Source organism: Antedon mediterranea, chromosome 1, assembly GCF_964355755.1.
Source record: "Antedon mediterranea chromosome 1, ecAntMedi1.1, whole genome shotgun sequence".
Classification (NCBI taxonomy): Eukaryota; Metazoa; Echinodermata; class Crinoidea; order Comatulida; family Antedonidae; genus Antedon; species Antedon mediterranea.
Window position 1 is genome coordinate 17,346,695 of NC_092670.1, and position 25,476 is coordinate 17,372,170.

Sequence of the window (25,476 nt, forward strand, 5' to 3'; positions counted from 1 at the left end):
TAACCTGCGATGTTTGCAAGTGAGAACCGACGACGCAGGCGGGTGCAAATACAATGATTGGAAGGGCATTTTCTTACGTTGCGTAGATTGCGTCGCTAGTGGGAACCAAGCTTTAGAGAAAATCAAGATGAAAACTAAACGAGTGAATGTTCATTTCAAATTTAGTCAGATCATTTCACTTTACTAATTTCTACAGAAGAAAGGAAAATCATTTAATTGAATGTCTCTTTAAAATATCGTAGAAAAATCAACAACAGAGATCATATTATCAGGCCGCTTTAAGAATTGGCAGCAGAGACGACCCTTCACTATGAGGAGTTACTTCATCCCAATCCACTCATGACAAGTATTTGATATATTACGACAGTAATAGAGTTACATAAAGTGTAATTTACAATTTGAACATAATGATTAATTTGTTATTAAATTCTTTTTCATTATTATATAAAATGACGTCTGTGGCAGTCACTTCTCATCAACAATGTAGCATCAACTGTTTGCTGTTTTTTCCCTTAGCGTCAATGACGTAACTCGATTAAAAATTAAAGAATATACATTTTTAATAGGTAATGAATGGGATATAAATAGATAATCGACTGTTGATGAGAAAGAGAAAACAAGATTAAATATATATCTGACGTCAATGGGACTTATATTCACACTCAAAATGACTTAGCGGCCGAGAAGAGAAATAAACTGTTTATGTTTGAAGAATTTTAAAACCCATTTTTTTGTGAAAGGTAAAGCGTGGTTCCCACTGTTGACGCAACGTAACGCAATCTACGCAACGTAAGCAAATTCTCTTCCAATAATTGTGTTTGCCCCCGCCTGTGTGAAATCAAACCTGCGATGTTTGCAGCACTGTTGCATCGTCGGTTCCCACTTGTGATTACGCAATACAACACTTTGCGTCGATACGTCGCTGCGTTACGTTGCGTTGCGTTCTAGTGAGAACCACGCTTTACAGATAGATACCACAGCTACAGTAAAGATCAAAGTCATATAAATTTCAAATAAAAAAGTGCGCATTTGAGGCTTACACGGTCGATTTTAGTGGACAAATGACGTAATTCATAATTAAAGCTTGGTTCCCACTATAACGTAACGCAATGACGTAAACGCAACGCAAGCGTTTTAACCAATGACAAGCGAAGTTATAGACAGTTAGCAATCAAAAGCGAATAAGCCATCGCTTGTGATTGGTCAATTCACTTGCGTTGCGTTACGTCCTTGCGTTGCGTCGCTAGTGGGAACCACGCTTTACCAAGTCGTCGCAAATCGAAAGCTCCCTGTGAGCTTTGCGCTTGTTTCCCACTAGGACGCAACGCAAGGACGTAGACGTACGCAAGCGAGTTGACCAATGATAAGCGACAGTTCGAATAATCCATCGCGTGTGATTGGTCTACTCACTTACGTTGCGTTACGTCTGTGTTGCGTTTCTAGTGGGAACTAATCATAAGTGAGTTCGAATCGAATGACCTAACGCATATGGCCTTGTGTTGCAACCAAGCTTGAGCAATTTTGAAGGCGGCCGAAGCATAGAGAAAATGATGCTAAAAGTTGACCAGCTAACCACATAACATTTTTCTCCATAGCATAATTTGCAGTTTCACTAACGAGAGGGCTTTGATTGTATAAGTTCCTTTGATCTCGATCAGCACGTTGTAGCACGTTTGTAACAATATTCACTGCTTAAATCTTCAGAGAGTAGGCCTACACATAGGAATTGTTTACGCCCTTGTGTTCCATCCAAGTGCGAACGGATTTTTAGCAATTTTGAAGGCGGCAGAAGCAGAAGGAAAAAGGAGCGGGAATTGGTTGTGAATATTATTGTGAAATTAAGTAATGTGCAAGAATTTAAGACTTTTACATACAAAATACGATGTCCACCACTACTAGCGACAAATATCGTTTTTGCACGTGCGTTCGTGACCATTTGCAGTTTTGAACACAGTCACCCTAGAGACATCCAGCTCAGTGTCATCAGTGTAAGAAATGAAGACTTAAGCACTAAATTGCATTATATTTCTATCTATGTACCGATAACCAGATTATAAATGAAAAGAGCTTAAAATAAAATGATCACGTAATCTACTCATTATCATTACAACTGCTGCAGTTGGCTCAACCCACTATTAACCACATACGAATATGAATTCAATGACAATTTTTGGATTTATTACCCGTGCAAACACCTTATAAAGCGGCTATAAAAACACTAAAGAAACCCATTACAGAAAAGTCGTACAAGCTGCTGGTTGCCAGGTAGCTTCTGAGCGTCTTGCGAAATTTATTCGCGCGAATCTAATTGATTTATACAGATGGATAACTACACCTACTCTATATGCAGTGTGCGCCAAAATGCTTAGCCAATCAGAGCTCAGAAATGTTCGATTTGCTTGAATAGATTTGCCTTAATATAGTATGGAAAACCGGCTTAACACAAGTGGTACGTCTCCTCTCAGCGCAGACGTGTACAAAAGTAGTGATTGGAAATGTTCATCTACTACTACTAGTTACAGTTATTGTATTGTGCATTTATCTCTTAAAGAAATTATAATATCAACATTCAATGTACGCGTTTAATTGATGGTACACTCGTAATTCATATACCGTCCCTGTAAAGCTTGGTTCCCACTAGAACGTAACGCTAGGATGTAAACGCAACGTAAGCGTGTTGACCAATGACAAGCGAAGTTATAGACAGTTAGCAATCACAATCGAATAAGCCATCGCTTGTGATTGGTCAATTCACTTGCATTGCGTTACGTCCTTGCGTTGCGTCGCTAGTGGGAACCACGCATAAAGGTTGGTTACGACTTGGACGCAACGTAAGGACGTAGACGTCAGCGAGTTGACCAATGACAAGCGACAGTTCGAATAATCCATCGCTTGTGATTGTTCAAAACACTTATGTTGTTGCGTTATGTCGTTGTTTTGCGTCTCTAGTGAGAACCACGCATAAAGCTTGGTTACGACTTTGACGCATCGTAAGGACGTAAGCGCGACGCAAACGTAAGCACAACGCAAGTAATTTGATTAATTAACCGCGAGGAATCATCCAAACTGTCACTTGTGATTGGTCAAATGATTGCGTACAGCGTGTGTTTGTCCTCTAGTGGGAACAAAGCTTAATTTACTAATTAAATATTTCTCTCATGCAGACAAAAGATGTATTTAAATTCATGAAATAACATAATATTACAATTCAAAATTACTATAAGCTATTCCATGTTTTAAAATATCTGTCATTTCCCATGCAAACAATGCCTTTGCAATACGATTGATTATTACAGGTAATGTTGGTCTATTTTTAATTCCCAAATACAGCTGTTACTGTATAACCAAGTAGGTCTTTAACCATCACTGTTCATAATAGCCGATTTCTGACTATTTAAACAAGAAATATTTCTTACAAAAAACGCTGCTCGCTTTATTGAAAAATATTTTTTTATTTTAAATGTTTTTGAATGTGTCATTTTATTGTCACATAATAGTTATTTTACCTGAAAAAAATGTAATTTAAAGCAACAAATACTTAAATTGTCTGTCAGACAATGGTTTTTGGGTTTCTTTTCTTTTTTTATATGTGAATAAATATTATTTTTTTGTTACAGAAGTGAATACTCAATTTCTGTCACTTTAGTTAATTTTATTGCTAAGGTCAAATCTGGGGGTCACTTCATCACCCTAGATATTTCAATTGTGAAGTATCCTATTACAAACACAAACTTTAATGGACTGTTTCGATAATAATTCAATGAATATCTGACAGTGAATATACCAGAAATGCTTAGGGATTTGTAATTTTAGCATGACATGTTCTAATAGACTCTTTCCCAGACGTTTTTTGGGTCTACTGTAGCAGCTGGAATCAATAAATTATAGTGGAGTTTCCATTTTCACAAAACTGTCTGTCCTTAGAACTATAACTGCTGCTTGCTTTAGCTTCTGATTGAGTAGTCCTAATGGGACGTAGCGGGCTAGAGCAGCAGCATGAAAAAAAACCAGATCTACTTAACTAACAAATTACTATTAGACAATGCAAAGGTCATTTTGAAATGTCATATTTGCTAAAGATAGCTGTAAATTAAATTAGGAATTATTAATTGAGATTGTTTATTGAACAAAGCAATTTAAAAAACTTAATATTATATTGATAAATTGTCGTTAATTAGAAAAACAAGGCACGCCATACTGTTGACACCATTATTCTTTTTCAGATAATTAAACCGCCATGACTGAGGTAGCACCAAAGCTAGTGGAGTTTGCACAAACGAGCAGGTCTGGCAGAAGGAATGCGTTGCCGGATATTTTACACGTTTCAAATGAAGTACCGGTCTCAGAACTGGTAGAAAAACTGGACCAGTTATCTGTAGGTAAGTACAAAAAAATGAGATATATGTTTAGATGCATAATATGCTAGATGTTATGAGGTTATACTGTATGCTAACAAGCAAACACCTCAGTAGTCTTGAACATTAATACTAGATGTATCAGGTTATACTGTATGCTAACAAGCAAACACAGTCTTGAACATAATAATAATAGATGTATGAGGTTATACTGTATGCTAACAAGCAAACATCACAGTCTTGAACATTAATAAAACATGACAATAGGTAGAAGGGCTGATTATCACTAATATGTCAACTAAACCTGCAGATCATGTATTACTTAATGTTCTTGACTATTGATCAGGTTTAAAAGATGACTTGTAACCATACTCTAATTTGTAATATGCAAATTTTACTTTCTATATATGTCTAACTAAGCATAAGTATATTATAGATCTTTGGTAATATTTGTTGCATGCATGAATAATTTTTTCTTTTACAATACTAAAATAATTTTAGTGATATAAATGTAGGATTTACACATTTTTCAAATAATAATTGTGATAATGGCTACACATCATCAAAATATCATGATTATAATTATGATGAGTATCATCGTCATAATCAGAATTATGACTGGAATTATTACAGAAAATTGCCACCTTTATAAACACACAAGATACATAGTATTATTTACAGTTAACATTTTTTTATTTTCTTATATTTATAGTATAGTGTAATAATAAACTTTAAATGCCAGGTGCGGGCAAAAAATTTCTATTGATCATACATTCCAATAATTATCGATCTATAGTTTCCCCTATGTTTCATAATTGTTGGGAATTTATTTGTGTTGCACAAGCTTGTTGAAAATAAGCACTTTCTTATCAGTGGGGGGATAGTTCAAATTACATAGTAAAATCTCTATTCTTTTGTACACAAATTTTGTAAATAGAGAGGCATTTTAAAAAGCTATGAAAAATAAATGGTGTGGTAAAAAATGTTATCAGATGACTAAATATAGGTAATATAACTTGAATTTTACATTTCTGGTATTTTTATTCAACTTCAGATTTTTATTTTCATGCTATAGCAAAAATTATCCACCGTATATCCACCATCTTTTTTCACCTTCTAGAGAGTCACCAGACATGTTATTACATAGGTTAAACTACCTCCATGAACTACCTAACTACTGAAAAAAATTCCTCCTGGTTCTTATGGCAGAATTTTTCCAAATTTTGTATTTGACCATATTAAGGAAAATTCTATTTCAAATAAAAAAGTTGACAAACAGGATCGAAAAATATTTGCACTATTGAATTATTTACAGTCAAAACAAAAATATAATTTATTATATTTTTGTTTCTATAGTTTCTGTAATAAATAATGTGTACTTTCTTGTCAAAATACAACAACAACACACAACAACAACATGAATGTTATTGTTTTGGTTTCAGTGTTAACTGTATCTTGGCAAATACTATCAAGTTTAGTTTTTATGGTCAATTAATATTTGATGCATGATCTACTCTTTCAAAGATCTTAAAGCATACCACAACGCATGTGTCATAAACCACTAATTACATTTACAAGTAACACCAATAATTGAAAATATTATAATTAAAAAATGGTAATTATATCGGATTATATCAAACACGGAAGTAATTCATCAATATGAAAACATAATCTGTTATATTCGAAATATTATAGTGTCTGCAATAAAGTCATTTGTTAAAAATACAAAACTTGGCAAAAATTTACTAATTATTTGGTTTCAAGGATTGGCTTTGGAAACTTTCTGGTTTTCTTAGAAATATGTAAGCAATTTCCCCAAATGAAGTAATGAATAACATTAATTTTATTTCAACATAGAATCATAATGGCTTGACTAATTTTTTGTATATTATCATAATTAGTTTTTATTTCTATTTAAATGATATGCTCAATGTTAATGTTGAATTTAATAGAGCTTTTAACAATCAGCAGATTGTCCAAAGCTCTTAAAATAAAAAATGAAAGAAAGATCGAATTACAATCAACTAAAAAGGGTTTTGAAACTTTGATTGAAGGCGAATCTTTCAAGCTCTATCTACACAATCAAATGTGATGTGCCCATATATGATGCATGTCATATTATCGCTACTATATTTGGGCATATCACTACCATATTAGGGCATGTCACACTTCTTTTGTTAAATTAGTTTGATAGTGTAGACAGAGCTTAAAAGAAGATTGTTTCACAGTTTAAACTACATTATGTTATTAACATTATTTTAAAATTGCCATAAATTTGATAATTTTATTTATTTCAGAAGGAAATGAAGATAGTAAATCCAGCGCCGCTGAAAGTCCGACAGAAGAATCAAATCCATGCTTAGAAGAAAACAAATTGTCATCGTCAGAAACATAACACATGATATTAACAATGAACCAATGAGCAAAAATTTCAAAGTACAACTGGCTAACGTGCAGAAAGACATGATTAGCACATATGTACTTTGGTAAAGATAAAGTTTGCTGAAAGAACTCACTTAATGATGATTGTTGGTAACAGTTCATTTGTGATATTTTTAATATCAACAGAAAGTAATATGCAAGATGGATAGATTGCTTGGTAATATCTAAGCCCGCAGGGTTTACACACAAGATCAATAGCAGATCAGGCTTTGGCAAGGGATTACTATCTTTGTATGAAATGGAAAATGGACATTTCTTGCAAATTGGATAATTCCATGCAATGGTTATGAGGGAATCACAGTTATTTTGGAATTTCCCATGAAAACATGCTTAACTTATTTGGAATTTCCCATGGAAATGTGCTTAGCTTAAGTTGACTTTTACATGGAAACAAATAGATGTAGACTGTATATGCAAGTCAAAGAAGAACTATTGTTATCAAAAGCTAAGTAAATAGAAGTTACTGAATTAATAACAATTCTATTGCAATCCACAAACTACTCAGGGTGGATCCAGGTGAACGAGAAAATAAGAATAACCTCCATAGCTATTCTCCTTATCTAGCTATGATAGCTATGATCGCTACAACAATTCAACAATCTTGGATCCGCTCCTGGTACAAGAGATACTTTCTTTTACTGTATTGAAAAAGCTAGATTGTTTACTGTGTGATTATGAAGAATAACCTTCTACAACTTTTCACATAACAAGATTATGCTTTAAAGTTAAATATTTAATTCACAAAGTGCAAGTGGACATTAACATGACCTTAGAACTAATGGATGGATTGTGAAATGGCAAAAATCAAATAACAATGCCAAGCTTTAATGAAGAAAATTATGAAAAATAATTGATTACATTTGAATTGTAATCAATACATAAACGTATAATGCTTTTATAAAAAAAATGCTGTTATATAAGATTTTTACGACATTTACACATGATTCAGTTTTTTCAGTATTTTACCCATAAAATGAAGAAAAAAAACTCCTAATTTTTTAATCTAAACATGCTTTGTATTTTATCTTTATTTAAATGATTAAAATGTATTATATTGTTTTAAGATTTCTTAATGTGGTTGTTTGATGGATGAGCTTTAGGATAAAAAGAAAATCCAGGCTTAGTATTTAAGCACATAAAAAATGATGAAACGCATACTTGTATTACTAATAATAGATGTATGCAGTTTTCCTTTAGCATTTATATAACCAATGATTCTATATAACATGATGGCCATTAAAAATCAGGATAAACATATCATGACTGCAAGGTATGTAATATACTGTTGAATGTCATTTGTATTATTAGTAATATTAGCATACATAAAGTATACATTTTACAAATTATATATATATATATATATATATATATATATATATATATATATATATATATATATATATATATATATATATATATATATATATATATATATATATATATATATATATATATATATATATATATATATATATATATATATATATATATATATATATATATATATATATATATATATATATATATTTTTAATTTCTGCTCATTCCATCATTACAGAGTTTAGAGTCTGAATATTGTAAATACTGTACATGTAACAAATTTAAATAGCTATAGGTCTTTAAGCAAAAGGCATACTTTCTACAAACACTCCTTAAAATAGTTCCGGTAATTAGCAATTTGAATTATAACGCTTATCTTTGATACAGCCTGATTCTTTAAGATTGGTTAGCAAAAATCAATGTAGAATGCACTGAATATTTGAAAAGAACATTTTGAAATAAAATATTCAAATTGTGAAGCAGTAATGTTGAAGATACAATTAAAATATTAAAGGGCTCGTTGAGAATTGTTATTATTTAAAATTGCGTTTTTCTTTTCTGCGTTATTTGGGTGAAAACAAAACTTTTTAATCAACAATTGAGTAAACATAGATGCTATGATTATTATTATTATTACAAATATCTATCTATTTTGTTAGATGATAACACATAAAATGATGTTGTTTTTCTGCATTATTTGGGTGAAAACAAAACTTTTTAATCAACAATTAAGTAACATAGATGCTATGATTGTTATTATTACAAATATCTATCTATTTTGTTGGACACATTAACATATCTAACTCATACATATTGTTGCCTAAAAGGTTATGAGAACTTTTCATATTCATTTGCACTATAAATCATCAAAATTGTTTCCGGCATGTAAAGTACGTATTATAAAATTTATGTCGCTAGCATTTAATTACAACTTGGGATAGCTTTAATTGCACCACTATGCTGTATACCAGGTCAGATAACTGGGATAAAGATGACACAAGCTGTAGTGCCACCATAGATTAGTTGCTAAATTTACAGGCTACTGGGTCCAAAGCACATACTAGTCATATAATTATTATATATGAGGCTTTTGGTAGTCACAATTCGAATTGGTTAATTGGTTTGATTGGTGACTGGACCTACTGCATAGTACTTCTCTAGGATTGATCATGTGACCATAATTGCATAAGATTAATTTGGAAGCTGGACCTGCTGCTCTAGGAATATTAACACGTTGCATACTGTAAGTCCTAGGCCCTGGTCATCACAAAATAAAAATGGTTGATTGGCTAGCTGGACCTACTGCTTTGGAATTCATTAACATTTGCCTAATCCATCAAATGGCAAATGATGTATTAATTGAGAAAAAAATGAAAATTATACATCTTTCTATTTCCTAAATCTTCAATTAGCACAATTACTATTTCACCCTTTTTTCTCTTTTCCTGGTAATTTGCTTTTTTTATTTGTTATTTTCTATGGTTTTTTCCCAGATTGTTTTCCTCTGACGTTTTCCAGTTGTTTTTTTCCATTAGAATGTATAGTGTGGTCAGTACATGGTCAACGCAAATGATGCCTCCTTTAATAAAAACCTATATTTGCGCTTCTCATCAATAATGTATGCATGTTTACATAGAGTCTTTGAAATTCCACTTGCATACCAAAGTCATTTACGTTGAGCTAGAATTAAATACACCAATATGCAGCAGACATAGATTAAATTAAAATCAATTCTCAACATGATATAGGTCTGTACACAGTTTGGATAATTCTATCAAAACTATGTCATATGTATTTAAACTATATCTGAATAGATGACAGAGGCCTATGTAGGAGTTATAATATACAGTATTGTTATAATAGTTGTATAGGACTACAACTACTGTATTCAATAGGCTATCAATAAGGTGAAGGAAAGTAGCCTAATAATTGCTACGTTTGCTGTACTGGGATATAGTGAACGATTGATATAGTTGCTAATAATAGCCGGTATTATGCTATAGCTACTATAACTATACTGTAGCTACACTAATAAGTATGATTATTTTACTACAGGTGCGATTATTGTGTAGGGTCATGATAGCTGCTATTTTGCTACAGCTACTAATAGGTGCTATAGCTGTAGGTGCGATTATCTAGCTGTTATTTTGCTATAGCTTAGCTACGGTACTAATGCTATTTAGCAGAGGTGAGCTACTTCTGCTAATAGCTGTTGACTGTAAATAAAAAATTGTCATTTAAATCAGGAAAAACTATAGAAGGTTCTTCCCACTACCTTAAAATTCACAGGTTTGAAGAGATTGCATTTAATAAATGATGCTAAAGTGACATAAATACGCTGCTAGGTGTTCAAGCTAAATTGTACAGACACCCTCTCAAAAGATGCTGTCAAGTTGTAGAGTACTACTAACAGTAGGCCTTATACTACTACTGTACAACATAATAGTTGAGTGTTATAATTTTGTCAATGTGTTAATTCTACGTTGTTTGTATTGTACTGTCGGTTACCATGGTAATAGTTTACAGCACTTCTTATTATTTTTAATCTACCAGGTACACCGTTAACGTTATATACACATTCCTTGTTAATTGTTAATGTGTTAATTTCACATGGTTTCCAAACAAGTATGGTTAGTTTACAGCATGTGTGATAATATCAGGTTTACTTCATTAACATTAAATACACACTTGCCTTGTGCATCAACCAGCAACTGGAACTGATTAAAGCAATAAAAATATTCCAAAGAAGTAGGCAGCTTTATATTGGCATGGTTCGTCAGTGAATTTTGAATAGCTTTTAAACAAAATTATTCATTAAAAATATCTAAAGGTTGTAATCTATATCAATAATAATACAACATTTGACAACTTACTTAAATACTGGCTTGTGCAGCGACTGTATTTTTACAACCATTTTTGCATATCTGCTGCATTTTACCTATTTTCGTGCGGCTATCTACACTTGCGTAGCTATTGTATTTTACCTATTATTGCGCGGCTATAGCTACAGTAGGCTTGCATTCATCACTATAGAATATGTTTTCTTTTGCTAATGCAGTCTGTCATTCAGCCATGTTTTAATCTAAACATCAGCCTACTTATTATCACAAATCATTTCACTAGATGGATGCTCACAATTATAATATAAATGTAATTCTCATAATAATTACAGTGTTTATACTCTGACAATATAAAATAAGTTTACTGCTACTATGAAATTGCAATATATAACATCATGACATTATTTATTTATTCCTTTCAGTGATAGCGATACATAAAAAGGGAGCACTAAGGAGAGACAAGAGATGTAAAAGACAACTATCGCCAAAGGGGCAAGTCTCTCCAACAAACACTGCTATGACATTGCCCCTTGCAACACTGTGACATTGCCAGCTTGTCAAACACTTCAAAACAGACCCTTTATCTACAGTACTGTACATGCAAGTCTTTTTGCACCTATTCCTGGCCTGAATCGCTCACCACATTCAAACAACTCCTCAAATCCCACCTTTTTAATTTGCCCTTTCATCATTAATCTTTTACTCCTTCTTCTTTAAACTTTTTTTTAGCATTTTGTGGTAAATTAACATTATTATTATTGTGACCATGTAAGCTTGTCACATACACTGCTAAAAAATGACATTGACACTCAGTGTCACATTCCTAGCGAATTTGACATTGCATTTTATTCTATTCTTTTTAATGATATTTCTATTTGAGGAATAAAATTAACTAAATGAAAAAAAAAAAAAAACCATTGCCAGTTCGCAAAATTTACAATAAATCTACTGTTTGACACCAAAAGTACTGGAAAACGTAATTCTCTAGAATAAACTAATTGTTATGTAGGTTTAGACAGCAGATCTGTTCTGAGATATCACCATCTTGAGATATCTGGTACACGGACAGACAGACAGACAAACATACTTCATCATTTAATCACTCACACAGCATACAAAATACACACTACTAATTAGAAGCTATAACAAGATGATCTGAACTATATGAAATTACACAGCATATGTTGCACATGCAGTAAAATACTGTATTATATGAAATACCTATGATATTAGGGAGAGAGTTTTTTGTATGTTATAAACATGTTAATGCACGCATTCATGGTGGGATGACGTGAATTAATGGGTTTTTAAACTACAGTACTGTACATTTGAAAACGATGTCCTTAAAGGGGGTTAAGTGGCCCCACCCTGGATGTGTATTTTACAAATAAAGAGAATATAGTTATATCTAGGCTAAGTGAAACACCTGTACAAATACATGTTCCCAAAGGTAAAAGTCAAAATGATAAGTTTATCTATTAATAGAACCATGGCTAGTTTATTACGTTAGTTACACTGAATAACACCCTAGGGAGAAAGATATCAGTTGAAGATGGTAAAGATAGAAAATGGGTTGATTATTAGGAAACGATGTTCTACAAAGAGCTGTAATCCTCGTATCGACAAGATGCTCATTAACAATCCAATGCTAATTATCAATTCTCTTCAAATGTAGATTAACTTTTATTTAATGATCATTGCAATGTAAATCTAGATGACATTATGGTGAATGATAACTAGGTATTTGTCACTTATAAAGTGACATTATGGTGAATGATACCTATGTATTTGTCACTTATCAAAGTTAATTTTGCCGTTTTGACTTTAAGTATTCCTTCAAGAACTGACTTTCATTTGGAATAGCTGTGTAATCACTCTCCATACGCTTTTATGAGCCACTAACTTCTGCGGAAATTGAAGGACCGCAAATAAATAGGACACACGATTATACGCCTTTACAGTGAGACAATCAGTTAATAGTGTGAAAATTAAAAGTTGTACAATACTTGTTTTTAATAATAAAGTTACAATAAAATTTGAATGATGAACTCTGAAATTTTGAAACTCTACTAGCAACATATGAATAAAAATAATACAATAAAAACTACTTAAACCAAACTCATTGTTAATATTATAATAAAAATACATAACAAAAAATATTAAAATTGGATACGCTTGCATTCAATAATAATAAAAATAAAATAATATTTTTTGACTGATGTACTCTGAAATTTTGAAACTCTATCAAAGTAGAAAAAAAGATACAATAAAAACTACTTTAACCAAATTGATCGTTACAATAAAAATTTGAATAGATAACAAAAATAGATTTTCATCACTTAACATTTAATGATACTAAAACGCCATTTACGAGTTTACAATTCAATGAAGGTCAAAGTTTAGGGTTATAACAGACGTTGATGTAATCAATACAGAATTTCATATGTATATAAACACGATAAACTCCCAAATGATTTGGCGTAACAAATTGATATGATATAACTAATTCTAGGTATATTCAATATAAAGCTTTTACACATCTTCTAATTATAAATTCTATTTAATTAGGTTACCGGTAACGCACTATTACAATTCTACTGTATATTAAAACTATAATGATCAACGTGCAATGGCACTACTGTATCTTGCACACAAAAAAATGTTCTTTCCATCGCACTATAAGCTATCTTTTCTCTTTTATCCATTGATTTTGGTCATAAAAAAATAGTAGGCCGCAAATGCACAACTCTTAACTGTAAATAATCTTACGCAGGGGACTTTTTTTTTATTCTTGGGCGATTTTTATATAGCCTTATTTAAATTTCCTGAAACTCCTTTTAAAAAAGTATATAATAACACAAAAAATAAAACAATCAATAAAGTCAAGCATGTTGTGTCAAAATATACATTTTCCTACGTTTGTTAATATATCAGAAATAGAACAGTTAATTCGTCATCAACTATCGCTTGAACACGAAGGCTGAACTAAGATTATTTATCAATCTGTTTGCTGCAGCTAAAAATAGTTAAAGCAAAGCGATGATGTAAATGAAGTATTAGTCGATATGACCCAAAGAAACATTATAAATTCACAGCCATATAAAATAATTTGTATTTATTACTTAGTGATTGATTAATACACCTTCACAACTCCGGTTTCTACCTTTTACCTCGATTCAGAGAAAATCCAAGTAGATACATACACTGAGAGTTATTATTAATAAGAAGTTATTAAATGAAAGATTTGAATATTAGATAATCAAGTGGATAGATGAGCCTGGATATTTTCAATCAATTCTGTACCAATTACTGGTTAGAAGTATAGAATGAGCCACTTAACACATACTCTGTGTTTGGCCATTAGTAAAACCCTCGCTACTATGTGCAATTCATCGTAAGATTTATAGGGCATTTAAGCTTCTTTATATAAAGCTCTGTCTACACTATCAAACTAGTAAGGTGTGATGTGCCCAAATATGGTAGTGACATGCCCAAATATGGTAGTGATATGACATCAGTCAGCATGTCCATAATTATATGGGCACATCACATTATTTTGGTTTGAGCTTACAGATATAAATAATCTCTCAAAAGTGACTTTCTGTGAGACAATCAACCCATTTATTTCATTTTCATTTCATTTCATTTATTTCGTCTCACATACTTATAACAAAAAATAACAAACAAAAGAGAGAGACAGGATTCCCAAAAGCGAACTAAATCAAACTATCAAGTGGGTCTCCAAAAATTTTTTGTGTACGGTATTGCAGCATGGATGTCCGCAAACAATCTCAGAAACATTTAGTAATGAAAAGAAATGTGTTAAGTACTCAAAATAGGAAGAAGGTTAAATCTGAAAGGCAGACAAAAGTTGTTTTGCATTAAAAAGTAGAACACACGCAATAGGAAATAATAACGGCAGCACATTTCCTAACATAAATATATTAGTGTTTATCTACCACTTCTCTTTAAATTCCACACATGTCATTGTTAACTTGTGGTTCACTGAGCATAGATACTATCAAAATGAAGCTCGTTATCAGTTTGGTACTTGTCCGTGTCTACTCCTCTAACGGTTTCATTAAATGTAACGATGATTGCCTCGTTCAATCAATTTCTTTTCACCTTCAAATAAAGTGTGGACAGAATCCATCTACAGTTTTGTAATGAAGACACTGTACAATGCCAATAGCAAGTCATTTCTGAATTCAATGGCAAAGCTTAATTGTAATCCATCTAATGAATATGTTTGTTGGTTAATAAAAAGAGTAAAGATTAAGAATTTGGATTTCCACCAGGGCAGATTTACAGGGCTGACATTGTTTAAAAAAAAATTAGTGTATTAATAAAGTGTATTTGTATGTTTTGTCAGTCCTGGATGCCAGTCCTGATTTTCTCTACAAGATTTTCATGAGTAAATAAATATTAAAATAGGTTAATTTCAGCTAATTATTCACTATTTTTTAAGCCCATCTCCAAGACTGATGATATCCAAACATGTATGTGGAACATACTATAGATGCACTGATCACGATTAAGTGACAAGAGAAACCTAAATCCAAATTATGAGAGGAAAATGACAATTGAATTTGATTTGTAAACTAAAAGTTAGCATACCACAAGTTATTGATATAATATTAACAAACCAGGTCTACAAATCTTACATTCAACTCGGCATCATTAATAAGAAGAATGACGAGATTATAATGTAATCAAAAGACTTATGAGATTCTATAGCAATTATTACTGTCATGGATAAATTCATGTCTTGGTAAGAAAACACTAAGAAGGATTATTCTTTGTTGTTAATAGAAGATATACATTGCTGAGTATCATAATTGAAACAAACAAGATTTACTTAACAACAGCACAATGTACTAGACAGCAACATGTTACTCGCCAACATGTTATTTAGCTGGCATAACTGTGTCTAGTGTATAGTGTTTGTGTGTTTGTAAAGCAGATTCGCAATGTCTCAATAACACTAAAGGCTTGATTGATTGATTTAGTTAGTTCGTACTATCAAAACTTACAATAGTTGTCTCTTAGACACGGCAGACTGGGGCTAATACTAAATGAAGTCAAAACTTACAGTAGTTGTCTCTTAGACACGGCAGACTGGGGCTATTACTAAATGAAGTCAAAACTTACAGTAGTTGTCTCTTAGACACAGCAGGCTGGGGCTATTACTATTAAAATAAAGTCTTTTGTCACGGCAGACTGGGGCTAATACTAAATGAAATCAAAACGTACAGTAGTTGTCCTGGCAGATTAGGCCTATTACTAAATGAAGTCAAAACATAAAGTAGTTGTCTTTAGACATGCCAAACTGAGACTAGATTACTAAAAATAAGTTGGGACTAATTTTCAGTAGATATGGTATTCTGCGGCTATCTGGGGAGTTATCAACAACTCTCTATTACTAAATTGAGTCGGAAGTCCAATAAGCCTGAAATAAAATATCTGTAAAAATACAGTTGCACTAGCGTAACATGAATGATGAATTTAAATAGTAGTTGCACAATAGATATACTAGGCCCTACCCTGAAAACAAATATCTGTAATACAATGTATTACATAACCCTGACAGCAAAAATAGCTGTACAACATTCATAAACTATCAGAACAAACAGATTGAACCCAATTATTATTATGTAAACATGCATGAAGCAAAATTGCAAGCATGGTCAGCAAAGCGATGATTTGAGCATGCTCAGTGCAAACCCCACAGGCCTACATCTAATTTATGAAATGTATGCATCATACACAATTATTATATACAGTATAGAAACATGTATAAATCTTGTTTAAATGAGCCATTTTAATATTGTTGGTGAAATATTTATTTCGCTTTAAAATATCTATAGTAGAGTTTAGAAATTTACTTTTTAATCAATTGGAAAACATTTGATAGCTGCAAAATCAGCAACCAGCAAGCAAGTAAGCATTATGGGCAATTAATTTTATTAAAAAATAAGTAAAATATAAAAATTGGTAGATTAAGATAGACCAAAAAAGTGTTTACAACAAGTATTACAGCCAGCAAACATTTTAAACTACTGTAGCAACCGTTATGAAAATTTACTATCTAGTGAATTTTGAGCCCTGTGATGTAACAATTGTACTGTCAAATCTGTCACCAATACTGCTCCTGTAAGAACACTAAACATTTTTTTCTGTGTATTGATCATGAAGCAGATGTATTTTAATACATTGATACATTTCAGGAAACTAAACGAAAACATAAGTAGATGACAGACTGATAATAATAATTATATTTCATAAAAATAATTACGGTATTATTCATTATTATAAAAAAAAATTATTTAAAATATTACAATATTCATGTATAAGTTTTAAAAAAATTCAGAGTGTGATGATGTGTTAACTGGGTTAGGTTTGCATCAAACAAACAATAAAGTCGCAATTATTACCCAATTAATAATCGAATAAAAAATGACATGTTGTTTGTTTTTCGGAGCTAAGATTAAAATATCAAATATATATATATATACTGTAGTATTAATATAAAACACAACACATGAATTAACTAAAAATTAATGAATTCATGGGCACATCACATGTTTTTGTCACATAGAGTTTGATAGTGTAGACAGAGCTTAACATTACAAAATTATGTAATGCTAAACTAAAAATAAAAGTTTATAAAAATCCATGTTTGTACTTGTGAGGACCAAAAACCAGTGCGATGTGCCCAAAAATGGTAGTGATATGACATCATTGTGTCCATATATGGGCACATCACAAAAACCAACCAATTAGGAAAATAAATTGGACAAAATGTAATTATTTTGTTGCCATAAAAAAAGTTGATTAATGAAATTGTCTAAATTTCATAAACTTATCTACGAGCAAACACATACAAGATGAAATAAGACAGTTGCTATTTGCGTAAAAAACAAGAATCCAACAAAGATATTGTGTTGCGACTGTTTGCAGAAAACACTTAATTTACAAGAAACTTAACATTGTGTACACACACATACCGCGATAGGTTAATTAGCATATAAGTTTTATTTTTAACTTGTTTGTTTGCCGACTTGTTTGCTGCCAAATGCTAGCACTCTTTAAACATGATATTGGTTATATTTGCCGCACTAAATAAATTATGAAAGCTTGCTATAATTAATGACATGAGTTAATTTTCAAGGTGATCAGGTTGAAGCTAATATTTGTACATGAATGCTGATGAGACATATTTATAAGGTAAACATTAATTTCAGTGAGATTAATGTTCTTTAATGTTACAGAAGCAAGATTATGTGTTTTGACTTTTAATCTTTTCTTAGTCACAAACAATGTTCTGACATCTTAAGCCTGGCGCACACTAGAGCTTTCGGCTGAGCCAACTGGCACGACGAGTAGCACTTTGCTCACAGTGTGCGCAGGGGAATTCGTGAGGAATCGGCCATGCTTGCCGCTGAGGAAAATATCTATTGTGTTTAATAGTTTTTGGCACGCATGACATTTTCCTCAAGTTTGCGCCGAACGTGAGCAAATAGCTCACTAAAAAATTTGCATGACATGTTCTGATTTATTATGTCAGTGCGTCCCGTATAGCGCAGTAAGTAATTATCCAATCAGAAAAATTTAGTGTGCGTCCGATAGAACACAATCACAGGTTGCGGCAAATTGTTTTGTGAGCCAAGTGTTACTCGTGCCAGTTGGCTTAGACGAAGGCTCTAGGGTGCGCCGGGTTTCAGGAATATTTAGGTTACCCATGGAGATACAGTATTTATACCGTCATGGTTACCTATGAAAAAAGAAACTAATAAACTAAAGTGTAAATTTGAAAAACTATGTTAAATTTATACTGTTTATATGGTTCATAAATATGATGAAATACTATCAAACAATAAGGAAAAGTGTTCATTAATAAGTCTAAGTTTTCAGAACAAGCTAGCCTGAAGGAATGATGATCTATGGAAAAGAAATGATATATGGAAAAAGAATGATGATCTATGGAAAAGGAATGATGATTTATGGAAAGGACTGAACTGTATGAGATTGAGATGTGTAGTTGATGGCCTAAGACATAAAGCTTGGTTCCCACTAGGATGTAAGAACAAGTATTTGAAATAATCACCGTGGCATGTATCTATCCCATGGTAAATTGCTTGTGTTGATGAAATGTTGGTAAGTTTCACCTATTTCTGATCTGGTTCAACACCAAAGAACAATTCTCAAAAATATTGTGTTGTGATTGCAAGCCTGCATTTAGTCCTACTAGTGAGAACCAAGCTTAAATAATCCCTTCACATCGCCTAGCTTAACTCTGAGGTGTAAACACTTTTTATATTGTGTTATCCTGTACAACTTTAACTCTTTTCTGTGTTGTTATCTGTACAATGATTTCTTAGACTAAGCTTCTTTATTTGCTATGGATATATTATGTGATCATGGTATTCCAAAATAAATAAATGAATGAATGATACCTTAATCATCTTCTTTCTTTGTGTTTATGTTTCTTGTGTTTTCTATCTAGGTCATGTCTGTCTCTGGATCGTGATCTACTTCTGTGTCTGCGACGATCCTTCTGTGGTTTAGTTCGATGCGGTGAAGCATTACGTTGTGGACTAGATTCGTTTGAAATTCTGCTGCTGCTTTGGCTCCCTTCACGTGAGGAATGTTTGGAAGAAATTCTAAATAAAAATATTAGAAAAAAAAAATGAAAAAGGTAAATTTATTTGCACGATTTGGTTAAATGCCCAACCAGCAAGAGTTTAGAATGTTCAATTCGCCTAGTGGAAAACAGGCTTTAGACATTTTTTCCAGACTTGATACTGAATGAAGAAATTCTATATTAAAAATATTTCAAATAAATTAATTACAACACAGATAATACAGATATATTAATATCTCATCTATTTTTTTTCAATCTATTTTTTGCAATGCAAAAATGCAACCTATCAGAGGTCAGGAATGTTTGATTCGCCTCGTGGAAAACATGATTTAGAAACTTTATCCAACACAACACCGTTCGGCGCATTCCTAAACCTTTCCATTATGATTTTTCTGCATTGTACACAACAAATATTATTTATCACCATACTTAAGTTACATGTAAACTCAATAGTGATTATATGTAAGGTAATTAAAATGACAAATTTAGAGCAATTCATGATCAATCAATGTATCATTAAATCTTCCGACACATTATTCCAAAACTCAAAGTTAAGTAAACACCTAATAAAAACATAAAAATCAATGTTATTAACATAAGTATGAAATGTCAACACATGATTCCTTTCTAACGGATGACATCAATTCAATAACTCTGCAATGACCCACTTTCACATAGTTAGAAAGTAGTGCAATTATTGTTGCCTAACATCATCAGAAAAGCATTTATTACGTACAGTACAGTTGTCCAATAACTGTATAGTGCTCCACATTAAACTATCATTTCATTTATTCCACATTTATTTAGTCATCATAATTGCAATACAACTGATAACAATGATCCTGCATAAAAAAGCTGTAGCTTCGTTTTTTTTGTAGAACCCTTTTACATAAGAAAAATATAAGTAAATAGAACTTGGATAAAACAGTCATTTCCCATAAACAAAGGTGTTGTTAATCGGCATATAGTGATAAAAAGTATTTTTTGACCTGTTTTTTTATACATATTTTGTTTCTTTAAAATAACCCGTTTATTATCACCATAACAGTTTAAGAAAGCTTACAGATAAGCAAACCAGCCCATAAAATCATTCTTTTTGTATTGAAATCATTGTACACTATGAATATTAATTCAATGGAACGTTACAACAGACGTATGAACATGAAGATAATACACACAAACTAAGCAAAAATATCATTTGATTATCTCATTTTGAAATACATTACTTTCGTGTCACCACTACTGTATTCCATGCAGCAACATTTTCTTTACACAACACACTATTGGACTACACGGCTGTTGTGTCAACAAGTCATTCTGCAAATGCTCATGAGTCATCATATGTTTCTGAGCATGTGCAGAATAACTGAAATCTTTTATAAGAAATTAGATTAAATGAGCATACCTTTCCGTACTGGCCTTTCTCCTATCTTGTTCTCCATCATTATTCTCCTCTATTTTATTTCTAGTATTCAGTTCAAACAAATCCTCCATTTGTGAGTCTATAACCTCTCTTAAAATCTATACAAATAAATAAAGTAGCTCTTTAGTATCTGATGAGGAATTGTTTATGTGTACAATATAAATACAGAACTTTGTTACTCTATTCATAGAGATATTATAGTTCACTATAATATCTCTATGCTCTATTTTATAATGTCTAGCTAGAAACTTTTTAATTAAATTTAAATTGCTCTCAACATTTTGAGACTATATTAGTTTTGTTTCCATCAATTCACTTAAAATTGTTTTTAACTAGACAAATCTGTCATATTTTATTGTCTAAAATTTCAATTCCTAAAATCACTAATCTTGATCAATTTAAGGAGATCATTTCAAATTAATAAGCCACTGCTCTTTGTCAGACAGGCGTATTTAAGAAGAAAATCAGTACCAAGTAAGTAAGTATTATCTTGCATTGGTAGATAATTTATGTCAATTATGATGAGTTTAAATCCTTGAAAAGCAGTTTGGTCACACTCATACCAACCTCTGTCTGTGATTTCTTGTTTGACGTCACTCCTTTGGACTTGCCTTTGTAGGTCTGCCGACGCCTCTTGTAATCCCGCTGAGCTGCGAGGAGTTCTAAATACGTTGTCGGCTCTTTCTTTTCTTCTGTAGAAAGCAATAAATTTATATAAGTTTAGCTAATTGAGTCACAGGTACTATAAATAAATGCAATTCACCAGTAATACCGAGACCTAATTGTTAATGTCAAAGGTCATCTACTTAGTGTTTGTTTACAAATCTGAATGGTTCTATAAAAATATCAATGATTTACCTTTCAACTGCAGTAGTGGGTCAGAGGTCAAATCAACACTTATTACATTGTCACTTCGCACTTTCTTAGCAACCTTCACAACATGGTCGTGGATGAGTGCTCTTTCATGCGGTGTCAGGTTGGTGACCTCTCGTTCTGCTGTCAAAGCAACTGGCTTTTGGGAATAAACACCTAAAAGAGGATAAAAACATTGATGTTTATTGCAAGAGTCTTAAGCTCTATGTGATAAACAAATGTGATGTGCCCATATATGGACACATTGACATCATATCACTACCATATTTGTGCACATCACACTTTTTTTGTCAAACTAGTTTAATAGTGCAGATAGAGCTTTAGCAATATTGTGTTTCTTTCCATGTCTTTTTAATAAAAGTCAAATTTTCCAAATTTTCAATGACTCATTGTAAAGTGTCTTAAGCTCTGACTACACTATCAAACAAATGTGACAAACAAATGTGGTGTGCGCCCATATGGACATGTTGACATCATATCACTACTATATTTGAGCTAATCACACTTTTTTGTCAAACTAGTTTGATAGTGTAGATAGATCTTTAGTAATATTATGTTTCTTTCCATTTCTTTTAAATGAAAGTCAAATTTTCCATGATTTTCCCAATGTTCAATGACCTGTGTTTAAACACAACATGTTTCTATTTCAGGACAGAAAGGACAGAGAGAGTAATATAGCAAAGTACAGACTGGAAACCAATAACTTTTTAACACTACCATCACTTGATTCTTAGGTACTTGACATGAAACAAAGAAGTTCAACCCACAATCCCGGAGAGAACAAAGCATAATATGATACAACACACTCTTTATTGTCAAACAGATTACTACAGTACTATTAAGTTTGAGATACATTTTGTATTGTTCACTCAAGTGCACAAATAATATATTTTTAAAAAGTACAATCAAAAGAACGAGGAAATCAAAGAAGGTAAAGATATATAACGTAATATCTTTATTGTTTTTTTTTATAAGAAATAAATTTCATCACAAATGTTTCATCTTATCAAAATAATCCAATTACATTTAAACATATTTCAACTGTGTTGATAGAAACGGTGTTTAAGAAAAGCAATTTTATCGAGTGGGAATCATTTTATAGACACACTTTGTCCATATGATGTTTGAAGACTTTACGTTATTTTTCATGGAAAATTTAAGGATACTTTATTATTTTTTCTTTAATAAAATAGAATAAAAACCCAAGACAAGCAGCTACACTTGATGGTTTACTGAAGTAAGTTCTATTTAGGATGCTCTACACAAACAAAGTTGTTCTGTTATAAAAACCCTAGAATCTTAAGATTTGAACCCAGGACCCAAGGATCGGTAGTCAAGCACCAAGGAGATAAATGTTGCTCTTTCAAAAATAAAAAAGATGTCTAAAAAATCAATTATCAGTCAAGGATACCATTAAGGATATTAGATGGTGTATGATATAATCAGAATGTGAAGAAAACAAGACGAGAGTCAACACTGTAAAGAAAAAATACAATGAATATATTATTAAATTAACATTTCAAAGAATGTAACGAACATTCACATTATTATTAGTAATGGCCGAAAAAATTACATTAAAAAAAATAATGTGTTGTTTCATTGCTGTGAGACAAATTGGTAACATTCTGTTGACTGTTAAAACAGTAGGAGTGCTAAAATAAATTAAATTTAAATGTATAATTCTGTATACACGTTTACCTGTTCCCTGTAACAGGATATCCGATTGTAGCTTTTCATCTGAAAAATAAACAGTAGTTAAAATTAAAGTCATATTGATGATGGTTGGGTAACACAGAGACAAGAGCAAAAACACGTGTCGAGTTGTGAAGAATTCAAACACAGGTAGCAATTATTTATGAGAAATTCCATATAAGAGGCCTTTTATATATAAATAGTATTAAGCCTGGTCTACACTAACAAACTTTATGTGACAAAAAATGTGATGTGCCCATATATGGACATGATGATGTCATATCACTACCATATTTGGGAATATAACTACCATATTTGGGCACATCACATTTGTTTTGATAGTGTAGACAGAGCTTAAACATGTTTAGGAGTAAAGCAGGATAACTAAATGATTTGTAACCAAGACCTAGAAATTGGTAGGCAAGACATATAATCAACAACCTACAGGTCCACTCACCTAATTTAACAGACACTACATTCTTCATTTTTGAATACAACCAATCTAAAGATGACATTTGTTCCTGAAAAAAGAAAATTAGTAGTATGTGATATTTGTTTTAATTACTATTATTTAATTACAGTATCACGGGATAAACTGTATCCTATAAAGAGTAATATCACAATGTGGTATACAGCACAAGAACTGTAACTCAGCTACTGATTGTTAAGTTGTGATACCATTTCTATACTCAATACAACCATAGACATCTTTACCATTTCCCTTTTATTGTGACAACTTTCCACCCTGGAACACTGAATGCTTTTAGACCAGTGACTTGTTCTATTAAGGACTTTCTTGTAAAAGTCATAATAATTTCTGGAATAGATGTTTAGACATACCTGTTCTTCCAAAGTGTAGCCGTGTTGACTTAACTGACACTGCTTAGAATGACTTTCAAGAGTCTCCTCCGATACAAAATGATCATTATTTACTGGACACTGCACCAATGGCTTGCAGTCCTATTATAAGGAATAAAAACATTTAATTACATCGGTCTTTTAAAATTAGGGGAGGATGAGGAGAACAACAAGACAGCGTTTTCCTGCCGGCCATTGTGCACTGTCCTTCCCATTTTTAGCTTGTTCCTGAATTTGTTATCGGAATAAAATGAAAATGAAATACTGGTACTGGTATTTTAATAATTTATTTATTTATTCATTATTATATTATGATGCTGACAAACCATGGTCTTGTCGTGTGTCCAGTTTAACTTGACCATCAGATTATCAAGTTTCGCTTCATGTTCACCAATGAATTCACTCAAATCTGAAATTATGGTTTGTCTTTCATTATCGTCTGTTTGTTGAAATTCCATATTGTCTTGTCTGTAAAATACTGCAGAAAATAAACAACTTAAAAGTTATATTAACAAATATTGATGACTAGGCTAGGCCTACTACTCTAGGCGCTAGATATTATTATTTATAAATAACAAGGCAAAGAAAATAATTAATTGAAAGAAGATTATACAGTAGGCGCCTTTTACAACATATATACAGTTAGTACGCGCTAACCTCTAGGCTAGGCCCTAGGCCTATACCTGCGACCAGCTCACACAGCAGTGACAGCAGTCGAGCGGGGTTAATGATCGGGTAGGCTATCCCGGCTAGGCCTACTGCCTGCCTGTGACACAAAACAGGCTGTGTACAGTGGTTAGCTAGCCGACTAGAGAACGAACGAAAGACCTACATTAATTCCTATGTCAGTCGATATTTTGATTTGTATAACATTTCTTTATATCTCATCAACTTTACACTTTGATTTTATATACGTACCTTGAAATCAAATTGTTTTTATGGTAGCGCATGTTTTTTAAATGTCGCCCTCACTTTTATCAAAGAAAAGTTCTTTGCTTTTATCAATAATGTCGCCCTCTCCAGTGTTGCA

The 25,476-nt window shown here is 32.0% G+C and overlaps 2 protein-coding genes across 2 annotated transcripts; one reads left to right on the forward strand and one right to left on the reverse strand.

Moving 5' to 3' along the window:
• Nucleotides 1-4,234: 4,234 nt before the first annotated feature.
• LOC140059549 (U11/U12 small nuclear ribonucleoprotein 48 kDa protein-like) lies at nt 4,235-25,397 on the reverse strand. Its single transcript, XM_072105493.1, has 10 exons — nt 25,365-25,397; nt 24,773-24,924; nt 24,429-24,548; nt 24,046-24,109; nt 23,595-23,633; nt 21,882-22,052; nt 21,591-21,715; nt 21,006-21,121; nt 19,413-19,619; nt 4,235-4,373 (listed from the first exon to the last, which is right to left on the reverse strand). The coding sequence occupies exons 2-9, from the start codon at nt 24,902-24,904 to the stop codon at nt 19,418-19,420; spliced, it is 969 nt and encodes a 322-aa protein (XP_071961594.1). The 5' UTR covers nt 24,905-24,924; nt 25,365-25,397; the 3' UTR covers nt 4,235-4,373; nt 19,413-19,417.
• LOC140059558 (uncharacterized) lies at nt 4,238-8,134 on the forward strand. Its single transcript, XM_072105503.1, has 2 exons — nt 4,238-4,379; nt 6,653-8,134. Exons 1-2 carry the CDS (start codon nt 4,238-4,240, stop codon nt 6,748-6,750), a joined length of 240 nt encoding a protein of 79 aa, XP_071961604.1. The 3' UTR covers nt 6,751-8,134.
• Nucleotides 25,398-25,476: the final 79 nt, after the last annotated feature.

Bases quoted from the DNA above. Each gene is read 5' to 3' on its own strand.
- LOC140059558 (XM_072105503.1), top strand. From the start codon at position 4,238: ATGACTGAGGTAGCACCAAAGCTAGTGGAGTTTGCACAAACGAGCAGG. The intron at 4,380-6,652 runs GTAAGTACAAAA...TATTTATTTCAG, and splicing joins ACTGGACCAGTTATCTGTAG to AAGGAAATGAAGATAGTAAA.
- LOC140059549 (XM_072105493.1), bottom strand. From the start codon at position 24,904: ATGGAATTTCAACAAACAGACGATAATGAAAGACAAACCATAATTTCA. The intron at 23,634-24,045 runs GTGAGTGGACCT...TTTATTTTTCAG, and splicing joins TGTAGTGTCTGTTAAATTAG to ATGAAAAGCTACAATCGGAT. The intron at 22,053-23,594 runs GTAAACGTGTAT...ATCCTCTTTTAG, and splicing joins TATCCTGTTACAGGGAACAG to GTGTTTATTCCCAAAAGCCA.